Consider the following 21,709-nt stretch of genomic DNA (forward strand, 5'->3'; position numbering starts at 1 on the left):
CACCGCCTTTTCAGGTGTTTTCACTTAAAATCTTCCTGGAGTTTGCTGCCAGGAGGCGCAGATTCAAGTGTGTTAGCTGAGAGGTCTCGGGCAAACCACTTCTCCTTTGTACTTTAGTTTCTGCACCAGACAAAGTAGGCGGGGATTATACCTCCTGGGGCTTTTGTGGGGATTAAGAGAGGGGAGGAAGGTGCAGAACAGGGGTGGCCTTTCCCTGTGCCTTAGTTTCCTCTTATGTATCATGGTGATCTATCCTGTAGAACATTTAGGACAACGCGGGGTGGGGCAGGGGCCAGCCTCCTGCAAAGGGATTGTGGAGGACGGGGTGGGGACCGAGTGGGGTGGAGTGAGCTCCCCGTCTGTAGAGACTCCAAGGTGCCGTTAATACGGAGCAGGCGGGGTGGGGGGAAGCCCCTTGGCTTCCTTGCTGTGGTGGCTCTGGCTCTCCAGGAACGGCCCCTATCTGTCCTTCTGCCTCCCAGGAACAGGACCCAGGAAGGCAGGGGTGGGTGGGGGAGGTCATGGTTTGCCACCCGAGGGGCACTGCTTTTCCTGGGGTAGGACTGGGGCTCCAGAGGCTGCCCTTCTCCTATATAAACCCCATTCTCTGCCTAAATGTTGTTTCTGGGAAAGTCGGGGAACTCGTGTCTCCCAGCTTCCAGAAACAGAAGACTTATGTTTTGGGATCTTTTGGGGACAGGTGACCTCAGTAAACACAGAGGTGACCACTAGCCCCTTCTTCCCATCTCTACTTCCTCGGGTATTTCCCTGACTTGGGGGCAGGGGACAAGTGGGGGATGGATGGGTTCCACAGGGAGGGGACACTTGGCTCCTGGATAACAAACAAAACAGCTTCCATTTATTGCACTGCTACAGATGGCAGGCACTGGGGAAAGCTGTTTGCATCATTATTTCATTTAAAACCCACAAGGTAAAGCATCATTAATTCCGATATGCAAGGAGGCAAATGAAGCTCAGAGAGGGAAGTGAGTTGTCGAAGGTCACTTCCATAGGTGGTGGAGGTGGGATTCAAACGGAATCTGTAGGGCACTTCCCTAAGGGGGTCTCCCACCCAGATGGCCCTGCAGCCACCCAGAGGAAAGGGGAAGCTGTTCCCACTCTGCCCCTCTTCCCAAGAGAAACTTCTCTCTTTCCAGCTTGTGATCGCAGTGGGCAGAGGGTGACCTGAAAATCGATGCTTCCTGCCCTTGCAGAGAAATTCAAGGTACAAATAAAGCCACCAGCCTCCCAGCATCTCTCGTTCTCATTTCCCCCCACATGACCTCTCCTTCCTCTCCTCCTCCTCCTCCTCCTCCTCCTCTCCCCAACGCTCACCCTCCTCTCTGGGCTTTTCCACAGCGGAGCTGCCCCAGCAGACAGGCCACGCCGGCCAGGGCAGAGGCGGGCAGCGGCAGGTGCCTTCTCTTTCTCCTCCCTCGCTTCGAATGCTGACTCCCCAGCTGACCTCGGGCAGGTGGGCTAGTTTCTCTAGATCCTGGTTTCCTCGTCCGTTCAATGATAGTACCTCCCCCTCAGAGTCATTGTGAGGTATAATTTATGCATGCAATTACTGTCACTTTACCATTATGTAATTATGCACATGCAAATTATGTGTTGTTTGTTAGAGTTATTAAGTTCTTGATATGTGCCAGGCAGCTGTGGTGTCTTATTTTAACTTGACATCCAACTTCTCGGGATAGATGTAATCCTTACTTCACAGGTGAAGCTACTCAGGCTCAGAGAGGGGAAGACACTTTCTCCAAGGCACACAGTAAGTGCAAGGGCTAGCAGGGCTGAATCTAAATCCAAAGCCCAAATGCCTCTTCTCTGGGCAGCATCCAGAGACTGGAGGACGTCTGGTGAGCCCCGTGAGGCAATGAGTGAACGGAAGCTCTGCCCTCCACTCCCCGGCAGGCTTTGGAGCCCGCTAGTGGGCCAGTAGCCTGGGTTTGCTCCCCATGGTGGGCGGGGTTGCTCTGCAAGGCCTCCCTGCAGCCCCGCAGAAGCTTGTGTGTGCGTGTGCCTGAGCGGGCACTCTGCACATGGTGTAATCGTTAACTTGGAGCCAGACCCAGAATCTGATTCTAACTTCGCTCTGTGCTGTGTGACCCTGAGTAAGACACCTTACCCTTCTGAGCCTCCTTTCCTCACTGGTAAAATGGGATCCGTGTGGGTGACGTGACTGAAAAGAGAGCATCCGTGTGACGTGCTCATGGCGTGCCTGGCACCCAGTGAGCACTCAGTAAATGGTAGCAGTTACTAAGATGTGTCCATCGGTGTGTGTATGCACATGTAAATGCAGGTCTATGTGAGCATGCACATGTATGTATGGGTACGAGAGTGTGCGTGACAAAGGACAGCTTGTGTATCTGAGCTTTTATGAACTGGACGGGTGGCCGTAGAGCAATGTGCGCGTGAGAGTGAGTGGGTCAGCTGTGGCGGTCCTTGGACTGGCCACTGCCACTCCCCCAGATGACCCCGTGGTCCCTGCAGGTCACAGGTCATGGCTGCCCCTGTGTCAGCCTCCCACGGGGGAGGAGGAGCAGTCCAGCTCCCTCGGGGACCACCTCCCCTCCAGGTCCTCCTGACCCGCAGTTTGGGGGCAGGGCCTAGTTGCCCCTCCTGCTGGGGCCCACAGCCAGCCCTGCCCAGAACGGGGCAGCGATGTGTGGCCCAGCTTCCCCAGCAGGACCCTACAGGGCAGATTGGGCACCACTCAGGCTGTGTACATCCCTGACGTTCTCCCTGGGGAACAGGAGGCACTTTTAGCAACAGGCTCTTACCCAGAAAGTGGAAAGGGGTGTTGCTAGGAAATCAGCACATGCATACACATGTGCAGCGCTGGTAGCATGCAAACAGCCCCAAAATAAATGTGTTTTTAAAAAGATTTTATTTATTTTTGGAGAGAGGGGAAGGGAAAGAGAAAGAGGGGGAGAGAAACATCAATGTGTGGTCGCCTCTTGTGTGCCCCCCCACTGGGGACCTGGCCCACAACCCAGACATGTGCCCAGACTGGGAACTGAGCCGGAGACTCTTTGCATCAAAGTCTGGTGCCCAATCCACTGAGCCACACCAGCCAGGGAATAAATGCACTTTTTAAATTAGAAATGGTAGGACCTGTGTTGATCAGGCCCGGGCTCTGAGGGGCACGGGGCACGTAGACAGCCAGGGCTGTGGTTTGTAGGGCTCCAAGTGCCATGCACAGAGGAAGGAGGGGTGCCTGAGCCAGGATCCTGTCCCAGACCCAGGCGGTGAGGCCCTGCAAGCTGGACCCAGGAGAGGAAGCTGGGAAGACAGCGTGTTTGCGTCTCGGCTCCATGTCAGCTGGTCCTGTTTCTTTAGGGTTGGTGTGTGTGGCAAAGGAATCTGAGCAGAATCCCAGTGTCCAGTTCTGAGGAGTCAACCCTGGCACTGAGAATGGGGTTCAGTCGGCCCTGAGGGCTAAGTGAAGTTGCACCCCAAGAATGCTTTCTACAGAGGGAACAGTGTAGATGACAAGTCCTCTCTTCTCTGAGAGCCCCAAGAGGGGATGCCGAAGCAATTCAGGCTGACCTGAGGGTGGGACCTCGCCAGGACAGAGGGGGAGCCGTGGGCCCCCACCTCTGCTCCAGTGGTCTCCTTCTCTCCCAGGCAGCTGGCTGAAGCTCTTGTAGATTGGGAACCCTGAGATAAGAAATTGCTTTAGAAGGTAGAAGGGGGAGGTCTGGTGTGGTGGAAATACTATAGCCTTGCTCCCAGATCTGGGGTTATAGGAGGGGCTCAAGGCTCAAGGGTGGCCCCAGAGAGCTGAGTGCCTTCTACAGGATGCCCCCCCCCTGGGGGCACGAAGCTCAGGGGCAGCAGGGTTCCCGTCTGAGGGTGGGCCGTAAGAGCAGAGCCTTCCAATCAATGCCAACAGCATGTGTTTAAATCTTAGCATCATTGCCCATTAGCTATGAGACCTTGGGCAAGTTACTCTGTCTCTCTGAGACTCCATTGTAGTAATGGGGATGATATAAATCCCTACCCTCAAAGGGTTGCTGCGAGCTGTAAGTTGGGTGAGGTGATGTACGGAAACCCTTAGCATAACGCCAGGCACTCAGTTATTGCTCAATAAGTGGCAGGGACGATGTTGTTATTCACCTTTTATCCTGCACACTGTCTAGCAGGAATATTTGTTGAAGGAACGAAGAACCAGACATGGATCCTGTGGTCGAGAAGCTCCTTGGCGGGGCCGGGGGGTGGGAACATGAGGATGAGGGTAACGGGGGCCATGAGAAAGGAGGTACAGTGCCTGGAGGCCAGGGGGGGCAAGACACTGGCTGAACGGTGAAGGCGGCCTCTGAGCTGGGCGAGTGAGGGGCGGGCAGCCCAGGGAGGGAGCAGAATGAGCAGGCAAGACGGGCGCACAGTCGGGGTGTCCAGGAGCAAGACTCTTGCTCCCCAGTGTAGCTTAAAGCTGCTGGGCCACTTGTTTTCTTGACCTCGACTCTATCCTTTCCCCTCTCTGGGTCTTGGTTGCCACATCGCAAAATGAGTGGATGTAAATACACTCCCACCGCGTGGGAGGGAAGCAGCGGAGGCACAGGTGAGTGCCCTGAGGTACTGAGGGAGCAGGTAAGCTGGACCACGCTGCAGTGCTGGTCCCGCCCTTCTCTGGCTGTCACTCTGGCTCTGTGACTTAGTGGCTGCATGGAGAGATTCTAGCTCACATACCGAATTAAGCAACAGAGCAGAAGGGGAAGTGACGAATGTGGCCAATAAAAATCGGTGTTTTAGCCCTGGCTGGTGTGGCTCAGTGGACTGAGCACTGGTCTGTGGACCAAAGGGTCACTGGTTCAATTCCCAGTTGGGGCACATGCCTGTGTTATGGGCCAGGTCTCCTGTTGGGGGCACGTGAGAAGCAACCATACACCGATGTTTCTCTCCCTCTCTTTCTCCTCTCTCTAAAATAAATAAATAAAATCTTAAAAAGAAAAAAAGCATTCTAAAACAACAACAGCAACAGTGTTTTAAAAGAGCCAGGAGAAACACTTCCAATTGATTCTTTTGTTAGTGAGACCACATGTGACTTTTTAGTCTTATCCAACATTTTTGGTATAATCCACATGTTTTGCAAGGAGAATTTATTATTTTTATAGAGGGGAGAATTCCAATAAACATTATTATTAGAAACGGAGTTGGAGCTCCAGGGTTCACGTCTTGAAACATTCAGTTTCTGGCAGATGAAACTTCAGCCAGTCACAGGCTGCACTCCACCGAGTCTAAGCCTCCGCGGGCTTGACCCCCCGTCCCCACCCCGTCCCCCTGGGCCTGGCACTGGGCTCCTGAGGCCCAGCCCGAGGGTGGGGGTTGGCAGAGCGGGTGTCTCCTTGGAGGCTTCCGGCACTTTCTCTCGGCAGAGGAGGGCACGGCATGCCTCACTGGCCCTAGCTAGGGACAGAGGGCAAACCCGGGGGGCTTGGGTCAAGGCAGCGCTGGGGGACAGTCACAGAAGCACAGCTGCCCACCCCCACCCCTGGAAGATTGGGCCTCCCATGTTCTAAACCCCAAGAACCAGGTCTGGTGACAACACCGGCCCAGGGGTGTCCTTGGCAGGGCCAGTGTTCACTGTGCTGCTGCCTGGCTGTGGTTCCTCTCCCTGTGCCTCAGTTTCCACGCAGGTGCGGCCGGAGCCACAGGAGGGAAACAGAAGGTCCCCTACCTTTTGAAGTTCACGACCCCTTTGGGGATTCCTGTGGGCGTGTTGAAGGCCGGCAGGAGTTTCTCTCCGAGCTTGATGGCCTTTACTCGGAACACCTGGAAGGGCCAAAGGGCGTCGTCAACCTGGGCTGCGTGGGGTGCACCCGCCACAAGAAGCTGCAGCTGGTGGATGAACCCGACAGCGGTGCTGGACTCAGAGTAGGAGGGGCCCTGCGTAGGCCCCGCAGAGGGGCAGGTCGGATGTGAGCCTGGCTCCCCCAGTGCCTGGCTCTGTGGTCTGAGTGGGGCACCGGTCTCTGAGCCTCGGCTCCCTTGGTCATAAAACAACAACAAAATTGCCTTCCTCAGAGGGTTACTGGGAAGAATAAAGATTAGGTCATGGCTACAAAACACTGAATGAGGCATCAGGACTACGATGAAGGCTCAGTGATCAGAACTGTGATTTGGGTGACCAGTGGGAAGATGCGGCAGCCAGGGCAATCCGCCACCAGGGTCCCTGCCTGGCCACCCCATGGGACCAGCATGTCACAGGCTGAGCTCGGGGGAAACGAGTTTGTACGGAACACAAAGAGCAGAGCACCGGGAGCCCAGACCCCCACCCGGTTCCAGTCCTTGTTCTCAGCTTGACACCTTTGTGCTTCTCCGAAAACCCCGGCTTCCCTTGGGCAACACTTTCCCACTTGTAAACCAGGGAAGGGTCTTCTCCCTGTCACACCTGGATTCTGCCTACTGTTTCCGTTCTGCAGACTGGAGGAGGAGGAGGGCTCGTCTGGAGCCGCCCACATACGTGATGGCAAGCAAGGGAGTCACAGGGGCCCCAGGACTCAGGGCCCCTGCAGGGGGGGAGCGGCTCTGACCCCGGCAAACTCCTGATTAATTCAAAATCACCTGTGACCTTCCGACTCAGCAGTTTCCTTCATCAAATTTATTCTAAGGAAGCGAATAACCAAGGATGTTGTAAAGATTTAACCTCATGGCTAGTTATTCCAGCATTCTGAATAGCAAACAACAGAAGTGGTTAAATGTCGGCTTATCCATGCGGAGGAACACCACGCAGGCACTGAAATAATGCTATAGAAGAACATTTAACGGCAAAGAAAGGGTTCATAATGTATTAAGAGAAAAACATGTCAGTCAGCTTTTGTGAAAATTACCTACAGGTGGACGTCCGGGGAGAGGGTGGGACACCGAAATATTAACAACGGTCTCATGGAGGATTTTTCTTTTCTTCTTTTGGCTGATCTCTATTTTCTGGGCTACTTCTACACTAAAAACAAACCCACATTAAAGGTCATTTATCTTTTAAAAGATGAGATGCCAATTCCCTAAGCAATGACTCCTGTTGGGACAACACAGGACTCCTTTTACTTCCAGGGCTCGAGGGTGACCGGTCTGCTGGTGGCATGTGTGTGGCTGTGACACACTGTCCTTCAAGGTCCCTACACCATCACGGGCAAGCAAATAATGCAGAGGTGGCTGTTTGGGGAATGCAGCGAGGGTATTTCAAACCCTGTGCGGGCAGTGCATTAGAGACCCGGGGGGTGGGTGTGGTCCTTTTTTAGGAGGGGGGAGAGAAGGAGGGAGGAACCCCATGGGGCCCTGCAGCGATGGGCAAGAGAAGACGATAATGCCAATGCCAGTGCCAGGCAGTGGATTCCAGAAATGGCCACGGGGCTGACTATGTCAGGATTCCTGGGGAGCTGGTCTAGAATCCAGATTCCAAAGTCCCCCTGACACCCCAGAAGCCAGTGGTTTAGCAACAACTAAGGGCCCTCATTGGAGGCCCCCGATGTCCTCACTGATTCCTGAGGAGGCTGAGCCAGAGGCACACAGGGGCCCCGGGAACCTGGACCCGAGGCTGAAGCTCCAGGCTACGGTGCAGCTGCCCTTTGCCCTGCGGGCCCTGAGCTAATTTCTCGAATGCTCTCCTTGGCCAGCATGCCCGTGTTCTCCTGCGAAGGCCTTGGTGCCGGCCGGTGGGCCGGGTCTCAGCCGCCCAGGGAGGGTGCCGAATGAGTGTGCGTGGGCAAGAGTGGGACAGCGGGGAGCAAACACTGATTCTCCTTGTCATCTTGGAAGTGAGTGCGTATGTAAGGAACTCAATTCCGGTCTGTGTGGAAGTTGTATGGAAGTTCCGCCATCTCAGAGACCAGCTCCGGGTCTAAGGCTTCAGCTGGATTCTGACACTATCTAGCGGAGACGGGGCAGGTCCCACAGGTGAGGGTTCAGTCTCACAACACTGCTCCCCGCCCTCCTCGGATGCCCCGTAAAAGTGCAAGTTGTTACCTGTACTTCTCACTGAGGGGCTACAAATAACAGATTCCCACCAACCCCTCCTTGGGTTTGATTAATTTGCTAGAGAGGCTCACCAAACTTGGAGAAACATTTTACTTACTCACCTACTGGTTTATTATAAAAGAATATAACTCAGGAACAGTCGGATGGAGAGAGATAGAGGGCAAGGACTAGGGAAAGGGTGTGGGGCTTCTCTGAGTGCGCCGATCTCCCCAAATCTCCCCCTGCCCCCAGTCCAGAAGCTTTTGTGTTTTATGGAGGCTTTATTACAGAGGCAGCGTGGATGCAAGCACTGGCCATGGCTGTGGATGCATCCTCTAGTCCCTCTCCCCTCCTCGCAGGCCGGGGGTGGGACAGAAAGCTCCAGCGTTCTAGTCATGTGACTATTTCTCCTGGCAACCAGCTCCCATTTGAGGTGGGGTCTAAAAGTCACCTCAAGAATATAACAAGAGACGCTTTTATCATTGTGATCACTTAGAAAATTTCAATGGTTTTAGGAACTCTGTGCCAGAAACAGGATGAAGACCAAATACATATTCCTCACTGTAAATCACAACAGCACAGCATGGAAGATGTCTTATCTACGTGACCTCCAACACTTCCGAAAGCCCTGTGGGGAAGGGACCAGAGGCACTGGACTGTGTCGCAGCAAGGCAGTCTGCTCAAGGTGTGGGGCTACTCAGTGGCTCTTTTCTAGGACACAAGCTGCCTTCATAGCACAGAACGGCCTCAGGAGCCACGGTAAGCAATGGGCAGTAGCCTCCTGGCTCCAGAACAGAGATGAAAAGAAACCAGCAAGTTACACTCTAGCGTGAAACGGTGCCGGACCAGGAGTCAGAGCCGAGTTTCAGACCTTCCCACCTTGCAGCGCTGTGACCCTGGGAAGCCAGGCACGGTCTCTGAGCCCCGGCTGCATAATGCAATGGTGACATGTGCCCCGACTGCCTCACAGAGATCTAGCAATCCCGCGAGAAGATGTATGTAAGTGAATGTGCTGCATAAACTGTAAAGTGTGCTGCCAATGTCACCTGCATGGCTGTGGCTGTGCTTGTGCCCCTCAAGGGAATCTCAGCAGGGCTGGCTGCTCAGCAGAAGTTCTGTCCCCACAGGTTCTCTCTGAAGCAAAGAAAGGCCTTGGCCCAGGAAGGGGCGTTGGGTCTCTTTCACCATTCACTCCACAAATATTTATGGGAAATTTTAAGAAAGACTCACTCCACAGATGCCCACGGTGTGCCAGATCAAGGACAGAGAGAAGGGTGACCCTGGGCCAGGTCGAACAAGGGCCCAGGGCAGAGAGGCAACAGGGTCATGCATTGACCCAAAACAGCCCTCAGAGACTGTGTGCCCTGAGCAAGGGACTTCTAAGTCTCCGGTTCTGCACCTGCAAATCGGTGAAAACACTACTTCATGGCTGTCTGAGGGACCACGACATGGTGCACAAGTGCATTTCTCTGCCACATGGAGGTGCTGGGGAAAGAGAGGGACCATGAAGGCATGGCTGGAGGACAGGGGCTGCCCCAATAACCCCAGGACCTTCTAAGTACTAGGAAACACAGCAGGCCGATGCCCTGGGGACGCGACCTGCCTTGCTGGTGGATACTCAGGCCGTGCTTTCCCAGGTGCTCCCGAGGGAATGGAGCAGACTCCCACTGGCACAGAACTCTGTGGCTGTGAGTGTTCTCTCACAGTATAGCCCTGGGGCCAGACCCTTTTCCTCCTGCCCCATTTCACAAGACTTTTTTTAACCCAATGGGGGATTTTAACTCAATGAGGGCTGTCCCTGTGGTAGGGAAGGAAGTGAGGCCTAGGGATGGAAGGAGGGACTTGCTGAAGGCCACAGGAGGGTGTGGTATGAGGACGAGGTCCAGGCTTTCTGACTGTGCCCACCACCCTCCTTCTGGAAGCCAGCGCAGGGCACCTGGGCTGAGGCCTGGTACTTACAACCTGTGGCTGCTCCGTTCCCTACTGTCAGGAAAGACCTGGTGTCCGGCCCAGAAGGGGAGGGCAGGGGTGGCTGTGGAGTACCGAGCAAAGCCAAGGGGCCCCAGGTGGAAATGGTGAAACAATGTTTTTGGTTTCTTCAGTCCTGAGAACCGGGAGTAACCAGCCAGCAGCTCCGCAAGCCCACACCGAGCCCAGGTGTCGCTGCATGCCTGCGAGGATCTGCACGGGTGGTGAGCAGTCCCAGTCGTTGCCCTCAGAGCATGAACTACCGCATGTGGGAGCCCGCTGGGCTGGCCTGGGCAGGAGAATAGAAGCATCAAACAGAAGGCGCAAACGAGGCGGCACCATGAAGGTGGTGGACGTGGGTTGTCCTGGGCAAATCCTCCTGGATCCGTTTCCTCATTGGTGAAATGGGGGTGGGATGAGATGTTCCTCCAAGCCCTGTTCGGCCTGACCATCCAGGACCTGGAAGTACCAACTCACCTCCTCCCCTGTCAGGTAGAAGGCCGAGAGGAGTCCTCCGATGTACCGGATGTTCACCTCGAACAAAGATGCTTCTCCACTCTGCAGGTCAGAAAGAAGGGGGTGGGCAGTGGGGACGCTTTGAGATGCCTGCAGGGCTCCCAGGGGTGGCTAGGCCCTTGAGACAGGTCACACCACCACTGAACCCCACCCACCCTGTTGATCTGGCCATACCTGGGCTGCCTCCCGGATGCTCAGTGGTGGTTTTCAGAGCAAAAAGCACCCCACTGGCAGCCACTGCACATTTACAACACGCCAAATAAACACTGGGTTTGGCTTCCCTCCCTAGCCCTTGCCCAAGGCCATCGGAGCAAAGTTATGTCTGGCTGGTCTCCAAGGAGCTTAAGAACCCACAAGGGAGCTGCTGGCTGAAGCTTAGCCTGAAGGGAGGCAAATCTTGCTCTATTCTGACCACCTTGGCTTAGCAGGATTCGTCTTCCTTGGGGTGACAGGGCAAGAGGAAGGTTCTCAAATGAGGTTCTGGGGCAGACGGGGCAGGGCCCAGACTGAGGGCGGAGAGGGTCAAGCAGCTATTTGTAGGTAACCAGCAATTTCTCTGCCTCAGCCCTGCAGCCCACAGGGCACGCCCAACCTTGCCCGAATCCCTGAATCCCTTCCTTTCTAAGGTGCGTTCTGTAAATCATGGGGTGCTGGGCATCAGGTTAAGGACCAGATCTGGGTGAAACCCCACCTGAGTTGCCTACTTGGCTTTGGGACTTTGGGCAAGATATTCAGCCTTTCCTTTGCCCAGTTTCTTCTTACCGAGCAGAGCAGATGTGAGAGGCTGTGCCGTGCAGGTGGGATGCCTGTCCAGTGCCAGCGGGGCTTCCCTGCCCCCAGGGCTCGCCTGGCACCCTTCCCACGTCACAATCTTTTATTACTGACAAGAGCAGTGATCACCCCTTTATCTGGGAGGGCTCTTCCCTTGACAGCGCACTTGCAAAGCCACTCTTCCAGTGCTCACTGGTGTCATCATTCCCATTTTTCAGATGAGAAAGCCAAGGCTCAGAGAGGGGGAGTGGCCATGTCTTGCTTTCCTTCAGGGACGCTCCCTACCCTGCTCCAGCCGGCCCGAACGGCCCCAGGCGGCCTCGGCCCTGCCACCGCCTGGCTCCTCGGGCGGCTGCCTGACGCCCACTCTCTACCCTCCACCTGCAGAGGGACACGGTGGGTCTATGAAGACACCGCCCCTCTCCCGCCTCTGCCTTTCTTCCATTCGATCCAGTGGGAAATGGGATTCTAAACTAGTCACCCCGCACGGACCATCAGAAGTCAGAACAAGCTTCAAAACAGTCACGAGCATGATGATGATGATGATAATGGCACCACTTAAATCTGTATCGGACTTTATGGTTTTATGAAATGCTTTTTGCAACCCTCTGTGATGGTTGAAGCTCACAAGCCTCTGCATTAGGCACCACTGTTTTTGCTGCTGTGTAATTCCCATCTGAAGGCTGGGGAAACTGAGGCCCAGGGGGGTGAAGTGACCAGGCAGTGTGCCCGAGCCAGGAATGCTTCCATGGTGCTGCCTTCCTAGCCCTCCCCCAGTCTGTCCCTCCCCCCACTCTGCACTGACATTGGCCTCAATTCTGCCAGGAGCTGCGGGAGCTGTCCCTGTTCACAACAGGACCTGTCACTCGGAGAGCCCCAGATGGAACCCTGCAGGGTGTTTTGATGGAACCCCCTCCCCCTCCCATCTGTCTCCATTTCTTGCTCCCTAAATCGGTCTAAACAGCCTCTCCCCATGCTGAGCGGAGGTCTCTGGTATGGCTCCATTACTTCAGTCTGGGCTGGGAGATTGTTGGGGGCGGGGGCTGGTATTTACGGCTTTCGGGCCATCCAGAGATATTACGGTCTCCTCCCCAGGCTCTGGTTCCTGACCAGGGATGCCTTCAAGGCTGGTTCAGACCTGGTCATGGGCGTCTCACCTGTCTCAGGAGGGCAGCACAGGGGTGCAGGGGTGGGGGCGGCTCCAGGTTACAGAGGCTCTGACAAGGCACTTCTTACTCTGTGGAGTCACTTCCCCACCTTGCTGTTTGACAGATTCAGCCCTAGAGGGGTCTTCCTGGGTGTGAGCAACCGGCACCCCAGGGCAGGGAATGAACAGCCACGGCGGGACTGCTCTGCTGGCCAGCTTCGGGCCAGAGTCTCCCCACCTCTGGGTGTCAGAGATGACAGGGTGGAGCTGGCCGCTGACCTCTCCAGCCGCTATTGGCTCTAATACCTGGAGGGGCTCTGACTCACCACGTTCAGGTGGAAGTTCTCTTCGACCCAGGCCTTGGCCTCCTGGAACTCCTCTCTCAGCTCCATGAGGTAGAGGGTGTCAAGGGAGTCGATGACTGTCGCCCCGTTGAGGCCTCCTGCAGCACAGAAGATGGAAGGTGCGACCCAGGCTCACTCTCGTCCTCTCCATCCAGCCACGCGGGCCACCCAGACCCCTCTAAATGCCCGGGCCGGCTCCAGTCCCGCCAGCCTTTGAAGGCAAGCCAAGGACCCAGCGTCCCCCAGGGGGCTGCTTCCTCCTCAGGGCAGTAAAGAGCAGGTGGCTGGTGTGGGGAGACCAAGTTCATGGGCTGAGGCCCTCCCCGGACCAGGGTCACTCGTATCTGCCAGCAGGCCCAGCATCAGTGCCAGTCGGGCACCCACCACTTTCCTGTGATGCTGGGGTGAGGGTGAGCGGGCCCTTGGCTTACACGGTCTTAGCAAATGTGCCAGTCCTCTGGCTCTTCACTTCCATTCTTTATTTCATTCTAAGAAAAAAACCATAAAGATGTTCATAAACATCTACTCAGGAAGGTATTTATTGCAGGGTCATATACAATGGGAAAAAGTTGGGGGGAGAAAACCCCTCCAGGTCCAACAATAGGGGATTAGTTATATAAACTGTGGCTCAAATATAAAATAAAATACTATGCGGCAATGCACACAGGTGAGATAGACCTGTGTTTATCGGGGAGCCATCCATGGGATCTGTGAAATCAAACACAAGTAGATTGCAAAAGAGAAAAAATAAAAGTGCGGTATAGCTTCTTCCTTGTTTCTCAAATGTGGAAGCACCTGCGCAGAAGTCAGTCTGGCAGGAATGATTCAGTGGTGAGCTCCCAGTATTGGGATTACAGGCATTTTCTGATGTCTTCGCTCATGAATTATTTTTGTAATCAGAGATTTATTTCTGTTTAAAAAATAGAGAAAGGAAAAATACAGGTGTCTCATCTGTCTCAGGCAGTGAGTTCACAAGCCTGAGCTATGAGCCCTGGCCCTGCCACTGGGCCTTCAACTCTTGTCCTGAGAGTAGGCTGAGAAAACTGTGCAAAAATGAGTTTCCCAACCAGAAACTGGGCAGAAGAGCGATGAGGAAGAGCTCCCCATGTGGCACAACCAGGGACTGAAGTGTAGAAGATGGTCAGGGAGGAAGGGAAAAAAGATAATATGGTGTCTTCTGGAGGGCTTCCTGGAAGAGGTGGCTGCTGCCTCCCATCAGCTTCTTAATACTACTGTCATTGCAGGCAGCAGTAATTTCCTTTAGGGACCAGAGGGCAGCTTATGAGGAGTAATTGTTCCTTCAACGTCCTCCGTGCAAGTGGCTCGAAGCACTGCAGGCCCCACTTCCCTGAGTGGAACTGTAGAGCCCCCTGGCAGCTCTGAGCCCCACTGGAGTCACAAGCACAGCTTTGTGGGCACTGCTGCACTGAATAAGCACCTACTCTCCCTGATTAGTGCTTCCCTAACTGTTCACTTGTGTGGCTCTGCGAGAGGACCCTTCTGAAACTCAGACATTTAACTGCCTTACCAGTCAGGGCTATGTCTGAAAAAGGGCACCACCTGGGAAATGTCCGGAGGAAGAGCAGGAGGAAGTTGGGGGAAAAATAAAGCTGGAGGTTAAAGAATCCATTTCCAGAAGGAGGGGAGGGCCAGGGAAGCAAGGGGCTTCTCAATCCAGAGTCACCGTTCTGGGAAGGCTTCGATCTGTAGGTTGAAGTGAATTTCTAGAAAGCCGAACAGTCCGTCCTTTCCTGGTTTATCCCAGCTGCTTCCCCCACAGGTGTCAAAGGCAAAAAACATGATTCATGAGAACTCTATCCTCTTGAGGTGCTCAGGAATGGGGACACTGATGTGCCACACACGGACAGAACCAAGACAAGTCAGGCCGCAGGGTGCCGGCTCTGAAGCCAAGACCCCGCTGTTACACCACAGGGCCCTAAACCAGATTTTTATGAGGTGGCAGGTTAGGGCTGGGATGGCCTGAGATTAGACTTTAGAACAAGGGAAGGGGGAGCCCCAGCCCCAGGCAAGTGCGGCGTATTTTCCATGACAAGGGTGCCTTTCAGCTCCCTGTGAAAACAAGTTCAGATCTGATTGCTGACCCTGCTCCACCCCGGCAGGGGCAGGAGGGGGATCTGAGCAGGAAGGGCTGAAGCGAAACCCAAGCCGTATGCTGTGCATTCTTCCAGGCCCAGGGAGAGGTGGCCCAGAGTATCTGATTTCTGATTCTTGCCCTGGGCTGCCTGGTGTTTTCACCCCGTGGGATCTACTTCCCCTGGGCTGAGCCTTAGCCCAGAGTCCCCAGGGCCTTGGCTGGGCTGGGAGGGCAGCCAGGGCTCCTCATGACCAGCTCTCCTTCCCCAACCCCCGAGAGGTACTGGCTGAGAAGGCAGCTTCCTAAGAGATTGTTGGCAATGTTCTGCCTCTGCTCTCAGGTTCCTGAATCCTTCTCTTGGTTGATCTCTCACCCTCATACTCACCCACCACACAGCTGGGCCGTGGGCCAGCAAGGCACTTATTGAAAAGCCCTTCATTCCAGGCCAGAGGTTGCCCAGCGGCCAGGCTGGGCAGGAGAGAAGGCTCTATCCTGAACTCAACTCTGTTTGCACCTGTGGCGGCTTGGGCAGCTTTCCGAGGAGAAAAGATGCATCCCAGTCAGTAAGCAGGCCCATAATTCATATGCAAAGAGCCAACAGGGCCCAGAAGTCAGGCAGCCAGCTTGGACTGGGCCTGAGCCTGGGGAAGGTTTCAGGTTGGCCCACTCTCTCCGCTCCAGCTCTGAATGCTTAAAAGGACCCCCTATGCCCTTTCCTGCCAGGCAGGAGGCAGTGAGGTGTTAAAGGAACAAAGCTCTGGGTTCAAACCCCAGTTTGGGCCAGCAACACGTCTCCTCTAAGTGCCAAAGTTCTCATCTGTAAAGTGACGTTAGGACCACTGGAGTAGGGTACTGGGGAGCCACTGCAGGTTTCTGAGCCTAGATACATTCGTCACATATATGCTTAGCCCAAAGACATCTGTACATGCCTGGGACAGAGCAAAAACTTCACTAATCAGTTCACTGGTTATTTCTGGGTTCCCTTAGCTCACTTTGAGACACTGGCCTAGTTGGGGAGATGGGTTCAAAATGACTCCATCACATACTGGCTGTGCGCCAGGGCAAGTCAGTGTCACTCTCTGAGCCTCATGGTCCTCATCTGCAAAGTGGGGACCACAGTAGGGCCAACCTCATAAGGCTGCAGGGAGGGTTAAATGGGAGCAATGGGTAGAAAGTACCCAGGATGTTTAGTACACATGAGCTTAAGCTGATAAATACACGTGTGGTCCTCTTGGCCTCCAACTGGCCCCAGGAAGCCCCTACACAAATTCCTCTGGGGTCACTGAAGTGTTTTGACATTCCTGCATACTAGCCTCTCCCCACCCTGCAGGGCAGTGTGGTCATGAGACTGCAATTTACAAAACCCTTGGCCCAGCTTCAAGGAAAAGCGTCACATGAGTCCCACCTGTGTCTGCTGCTGAACTCATGACCACCCTGATGTGAATGTACACCTGTCTGGGCATCTTCCTACCTCCAGGACCCCTTTCCTTTTCTGCCAGTTCACCCTGTACATTGCTGTCTAAACCTGCCAGCCTAAAACCAGATCCCACCGGGGTCCACTGCAGCTCAGGAACCGGAAATGTCTTCCCAGTATCCATGTAAAAAGGGGGTGAAACCTTTTGGGTCTGACTCCAAAGGATCTGGCTCTGCTTCCATCAAGCTCTGCTCCCTGGACACATTGCAAGCTCCTGCCTCCGCACCTTTGCATGTGTGGTCTCCTCTGCCAAGAAAGCTTCTCTGCGCATCTGGGTGTACTCAGAACCCACACATTCTTCAAAGTCCGCCTCCCTCTGGCAGCCTTCCCTGATTCCACTCAGCCAATCTCTTCCTGCCCAGGAAACTGCTATAGCATTTTCTTGGCTTCTCTTTTAGGAACCCACCACTCCCGTCCTGAACTGTGGGGCTTTGCTTCCTTGAGGTCAAAGCTGCCCACTGCCTCTCTCACACTAAAAAATATATATATATATTTTACTTATTTATTTTTAGAGAGAGGGGAAGGGAGGAAGAAAGAAAGGGAGAGAAATACCAGTGTGTGGCTGCCTCCCACACACCCCCCTACTGGGGACCTGGCACGTGCCCCAACTGAGAATCAAACTGGCGACACTTTGGTTCTCAGGCTGACACTCAATCCGCTGAGCCAGGGCATACTTCTTCCCCTCTTATCTCCAAGCAATCCCAAAGTCTGGGGCCCCCAACCCAAATGGACCTCCCACCATTCCCTGTGATCCTTCCACAAACTGCCAGGAGTTGCCTTCCCATTCGCCTTCTCTGTGGGAGTCTAGAGCCCACACAAATGCCTCCGTGCCCGAGAAGCCGTTGTGATCTCCCCCACTGTGGTCCACACGAAGTCTCACCCTCCCCGACTCTTGTCCATGAGAACTGTTCCCTGGCCCCTCTGGGGCCACACTGGTGCCCCTACTCTGTCTGCCCCCAGCTCTAGCAAAAGTGCTCCCCCATTCTTATCACACGTGAAGGAATTGTTGATTTACTTGCTCCTGTCCCTCCCTATTAACAGGGCCTTAGTCTGCATCAGAGTCATCTCCAGGCTCAGGAAACATCTAAAAGTGGAAGTGGGAAGGTGGGGGTGGGGGGCAGTGGGCATCACGCTTGCTCTCTGCTAGATTCTGGCCTTCAGGACACCGCTCTTCCTCTTGCCCCCCTGCTGACCCCGTGACTGCTTCTCTGCAGCCTCCTTTGCGGGTTCTTCCTCTTCTCTAGACCTCTAGAGACTTGAGGTGCCCAGGGCTCCGATTTGCGCCTTTTCTCTGTTCTGTCCTCCTTCATTCCCTGAGTGATTTTGTGTGGCCTCACAGCTTAAATACCCTCCACAGGCTGATGACTCCAGGATTTAGATCTCCACCAGGGCCTTGTCCCCAAACCCAGTCTCACCTATCTGACAACTCCCCACTCACATTTCCATGTGGAGCTCCACGCGCATCTCACATTCAACTTGTCTGAAAGCAAATCCAGCTCTTCCCTGCAAACCCGCTCCTCCCACGGTCTTCCCACCTCGGTTAATGCCAACCCCCTCCTACAAAGAGCTATGGCCCCAAGCCCTTGACTCGCTCCCACATCCTGTCCTGCCACCAATTCTGCTGACTCTGTCTTCACTATTTCCAGACTCTGCCCACTTCTCACCTTCTCCTGCTACCTCCTTTAAAAATATAAGTCATATCACGTGACTTCTCTGCTCAAAACCCCGCCATGGTCCCATCAGACTCGAGGCCTGCTACCTGGCCTTGGCTTCTTCTCCCCCTGCCTGGCCTCTCCTCCTCCACTCCAGCCACACGCTGCCCCTAAGCCCTCCAAGCCTGTGTCCTCCCCAGGCCTTGGTGCCTGGGACCATTCCACGGAATAACACCCCCTCGACCTTCCCTACCCTCTTTGTTTGTCTTCAGAGCCTTTATCCCGGGGATGCTGCACATGGATCTGCTTCCTGGTTTACTGTCCTGCCAGAGCATCGGCTGCTGAGGGAAGAGCTCGGCTTGGTTCCCGGCTTTCCTCCACTGCTTTGAACACTTTCCAGCCCATCATAGGTGCCAGATAAGAATTGGGAGTACAGGGTCTCCTCCCCCTGGGAGGTCCTTTGAGGGGGCTGTGGCTCACTCACATCTGAGGGCCAGTGCCTGGCCCCCAGAAGCATTAAAGGTAAATGTGTCAGTTGAGTAAACTGAGCCCACTGCGCGGGCACCTGCAGTGACCACATCCAGGACTACCTGGCACTGTTGTCTTATGCAAAGCTATCTGCCGTGTGTGCGCCAGTCTCTCTGGGTTACTGGACCCCAGCCCTGGTAACCTCTTCTCTAAGGGCCATCTGGCCAGGAACCACCCTGCCCTACTGGACTGCGGTTTGTCCTCTCCTGATTCTGCTACGATAAGGTTTTTTAAAAAATGTGATTTTATATTAGCAAAGAAAAATGCATCAGCCTGCACAATATAAGATCTAGGAAGAATGTTTAGAATGAAAAAAATCACCCAAGGCGTAGCCTATTACTGCAGTATCCCCAGAGCCATACACTAATGGCTGCATTTAATTTGCTAATATAATCCACAGAGACTTCTTAATCTGTAAAGAAACAACCCAAGCATTTTTCTCAGCGTCCAAAGAAACCAGTGTGGCTGAGTGGCAGGTTGTATTTTCCAAAGATGGCTCCTACCCTACAAGAGGAACTCCTCCCAGGGCTCCTCTCCTTGAACCTGGGCGGGCCTGTGAGTCTACCTGGAACAAGAGAACAGAAGGATCATGTGCTACGGTTCAGGCCCAGACCTTAAGAAACTGGCAGTTTCCACTTCCTGTCTCTTGGAATGTTGGCTCTTGGAACCGGCCACCATACTGCGGGGAAGCCCAAGGTATCCCACGAAGACAGAACATATGAAGAGGCCTCGAGTACGTTTTCTGACTGACAGCCCCTCTGAGCTCCTAGCCAACAGCCAGCATCCATTCCACACACATGCATGAAAAAGGTTCCAGCCATCAAGTCCCCCTCCGCCTCCGGCCTTTCCGGCCCAAGTCCCGTACACAGTGGTGGAGAGACAAGCTGTCCCAGTGGTGCCCTTTCTGAATTCCTGACTCACCAAATGTGTGAGCATAATGAAGTGAGTGTTCTGAACCACTACATTTTGGAGTAATTTGTTATGCAGCGGTGGCAACTGCAATGTTCTGCCACTGGGTTTCTAGGAAGATTAATTAAAGTGATATCCCGTCTACCCCAGGGTACACTGTTTAAAACCACATCGTCTTATATGGTGAAGTCTTCTGGCTGCGTGAATTCCTTGTAGGGTTTAGGACCTCTCCATTTCTATCAGGTCTGTGTTCTTGGGTTTTTGTTTTTCCTCCAGTAGGAATTTTCTTGAATCCTCCCACAATGGCTGTTTGCTGGGTCACATAAAGTTGTGTTCAGAGGCTTTTTCCAGGCAAAGGTTTCTTGGAGCCTTTGGAAGGACCAATGATATATTTTTAGGAACTATTCCTGGAACCCAATAGAATGCTCTTAGTAGAGGCCGATTAATAAAAAATGATCAGATCTAACCACATCATTCCCCCTTTTAAAAGCTGTCAATGCCCCCTCTTCTCCAAGTTCAAAGTCCTGGGCGCAGCATGCAGAGTGCCTGCAGTCTGTGCTCGGCAGCCTCTCAGGCCTCACCTCTCCACTGCTCTCTCTGCATGTGACGCTCCCCCCGCATCGGAACACTAGCAGCTCCCCAAAAGCTCTCGAGTCTCTGCTGATGTGAATTCCTACGCCAGCATGCTTTCCTTTTCTGAGTTGGCTTGGTAAATACTTACTCATCATTCTGGCCTTGGCTCAAATGTTGAGTCTTTGCTCAAGACGTCCCTGAGCCACCAAGCAAACCTGACCTCTTTGCAAGCCCGTTCTGCTCTGATGTGGGCAGCTCTGTCACAGCACTGCCCACATTATATCATACATTCATACTTACATGCATCTGTGAGGCCCAGTGGGCAGTGGCTGGGTCTGACTCTGCCCAGTGGCCCTGGCACCCTTCCCCTGCCCAGGCACAGAGAAGGTGGGAACAACTGACCATTGAATGATCAGCTAGTGCTAATGCCCACAGTGCTTTCCTAATATCTCCGAATGATTTACAAGGCCTCTTGGTCAGCTCTCTAAGGAAAGCACGGTTGGAGGGACAGAACGGGTGGCTGCAGACATCAGGGCCCTGGTAAAGCTCATGGCTCCTCCACCTTTCCCAGACAGATGCCACACTCTGCTGCCACGGCCAGCTGGAGAACGCTTGCCACGGTCTCCTGCTGCATGAGGTTCACTGTGATGAACGGCCGGACATTGTTCATTGAACTGGTCTCCTGGATAGGGCTCCATTGGAAAATTGGGTTAGTTTTTTAAAACATTAATGGTTTATTGTTTGTTTTTAAATAAGAGTTGGGGGTGCTGCCTGACCTGGAAACCCATATTGAAAAACTCTGACAGAGCTGTGGACCCAGCTCTGCATGGCTTTTTATCTCAGAACATCCTGAGAGATCAGGAAGATGGAAACAGGAGCCCGGGGTGCTGCAGTGATTTTCTAAAGTCACACTGTGGCTCAGCAGCTTGGGGCAGAGCTATAACCAGGTGAGTGATCTTGGGCAACTGATTTGACCTCTCTGGGCCTCAGAAAAATGGGACAATGTGGTCTCCAGTTCAGACTAATGTATACACAAAGCATTCAGCAGACACTTGGTATAAGAGAATTTGATGTACGCAGCACACAGTAGGTGCCCAATGCTTGGGGCTGTCACAATAAGGCTCTGTTCCAGCAGAGGAAGCCACACCAGAGCTGGCAAAGTTAGGATCCTTCGCAGATCCTTGGCTCAGCAGGAAGGACGACACAGACTTTGTGCCAGACGGGCAGGAGGCGTGAGCCACCAGGAAGGCGAGACCAAGCTGGGCAGGCGCGGTGGCATTTTATACCCACTTCTTGCCTCAGTGGGAGAAGAGCAAAATCCAGGGCCCTTAACTGCTTACCCCACGAGACACTAAAATACAACTGCTTCTCTCAGCAGCTCCTGAGGGCAGACCCAGAGTCGCTCAGTACTCTGGCTTCTACCTGCTTCTACCTTCCTGTAAATCAGATGATTGCTCAGTACTCTGTCTCCACCTCTGAGGGAGGGGTAAACATCCCTGGCCCATCAACCTTGGTCTTGTCCATGTAACTTGCTTTAGCCTATGTTGGGTTGGGAATTAAACTCTGCTCTTGACTTTAGGCTTGGCTGTGAGACTTGCCAATGGGATTAGTGGACAGGACTGGAATAGAGGTTTGAAACACACTTGCACGGTTAAGCTTGCCCTGCTGCATTCCTGCTTTTCATCATGGGAAGGCCAAGTCTGAAACGTCCATTGGTCCAAGAAGGATGAGAGGTAGGTGAGGCAGGCCTGGACCCCACCGGGAAGAACCTAG

General features: G+C 53.9%; 1 protein-coding gene across 2 annotated transcripts in view; it reads right to left on the reverse strand.

The window, feature by feature from the left end:
- The window catches only part of MAN1C1 (mannosidase alpha class 1C member 1), a 132,861-nt gene that overhangs the window by 19,828 nt on the left and 91,324 nt on the right, over positions 1-21,709 (reverse strand). For both annotated transcript variants that reach the window (XM_037135924.2, XM_037135925.2), the window contains exons 3-5: positions 12,688-12,803; positions 10,405-10,485; positions 5,684-5,778 (exon numbers count right to left, since the gene is read on the reverse strand). In XM_037135924.2, coding sequence (XP_036991819.2) covers positions 5,684-5,778; positions 10,405-10,485; positions 12,688-12,803 — 292 coding nt within the window. The remainder of the gene's footprint in view (positions 1-5,683; positions 5,779-10,404; positions 10,486-12,687; positions 12,804-21,709) is intronic.

The sequence above is a fragment of the Artibeus jamaicensis genome, unplaced genomic scaffold, assembly GCF_021234435.1.
Source record: "Artibeus jamaicensis isolate MK-2021 breed Jamaican fruit bat unplaced genomic scaffold, CSHL_Jam_final scaffold_847, whole genome shotgun sequence".
NCBI classification, from domain to species: Eukaryota; Metazoa; Chordata; class Mammalia; order Chiroptera; family Phyllostomidae; genus Artibeus; species Artibeus jamaicensis.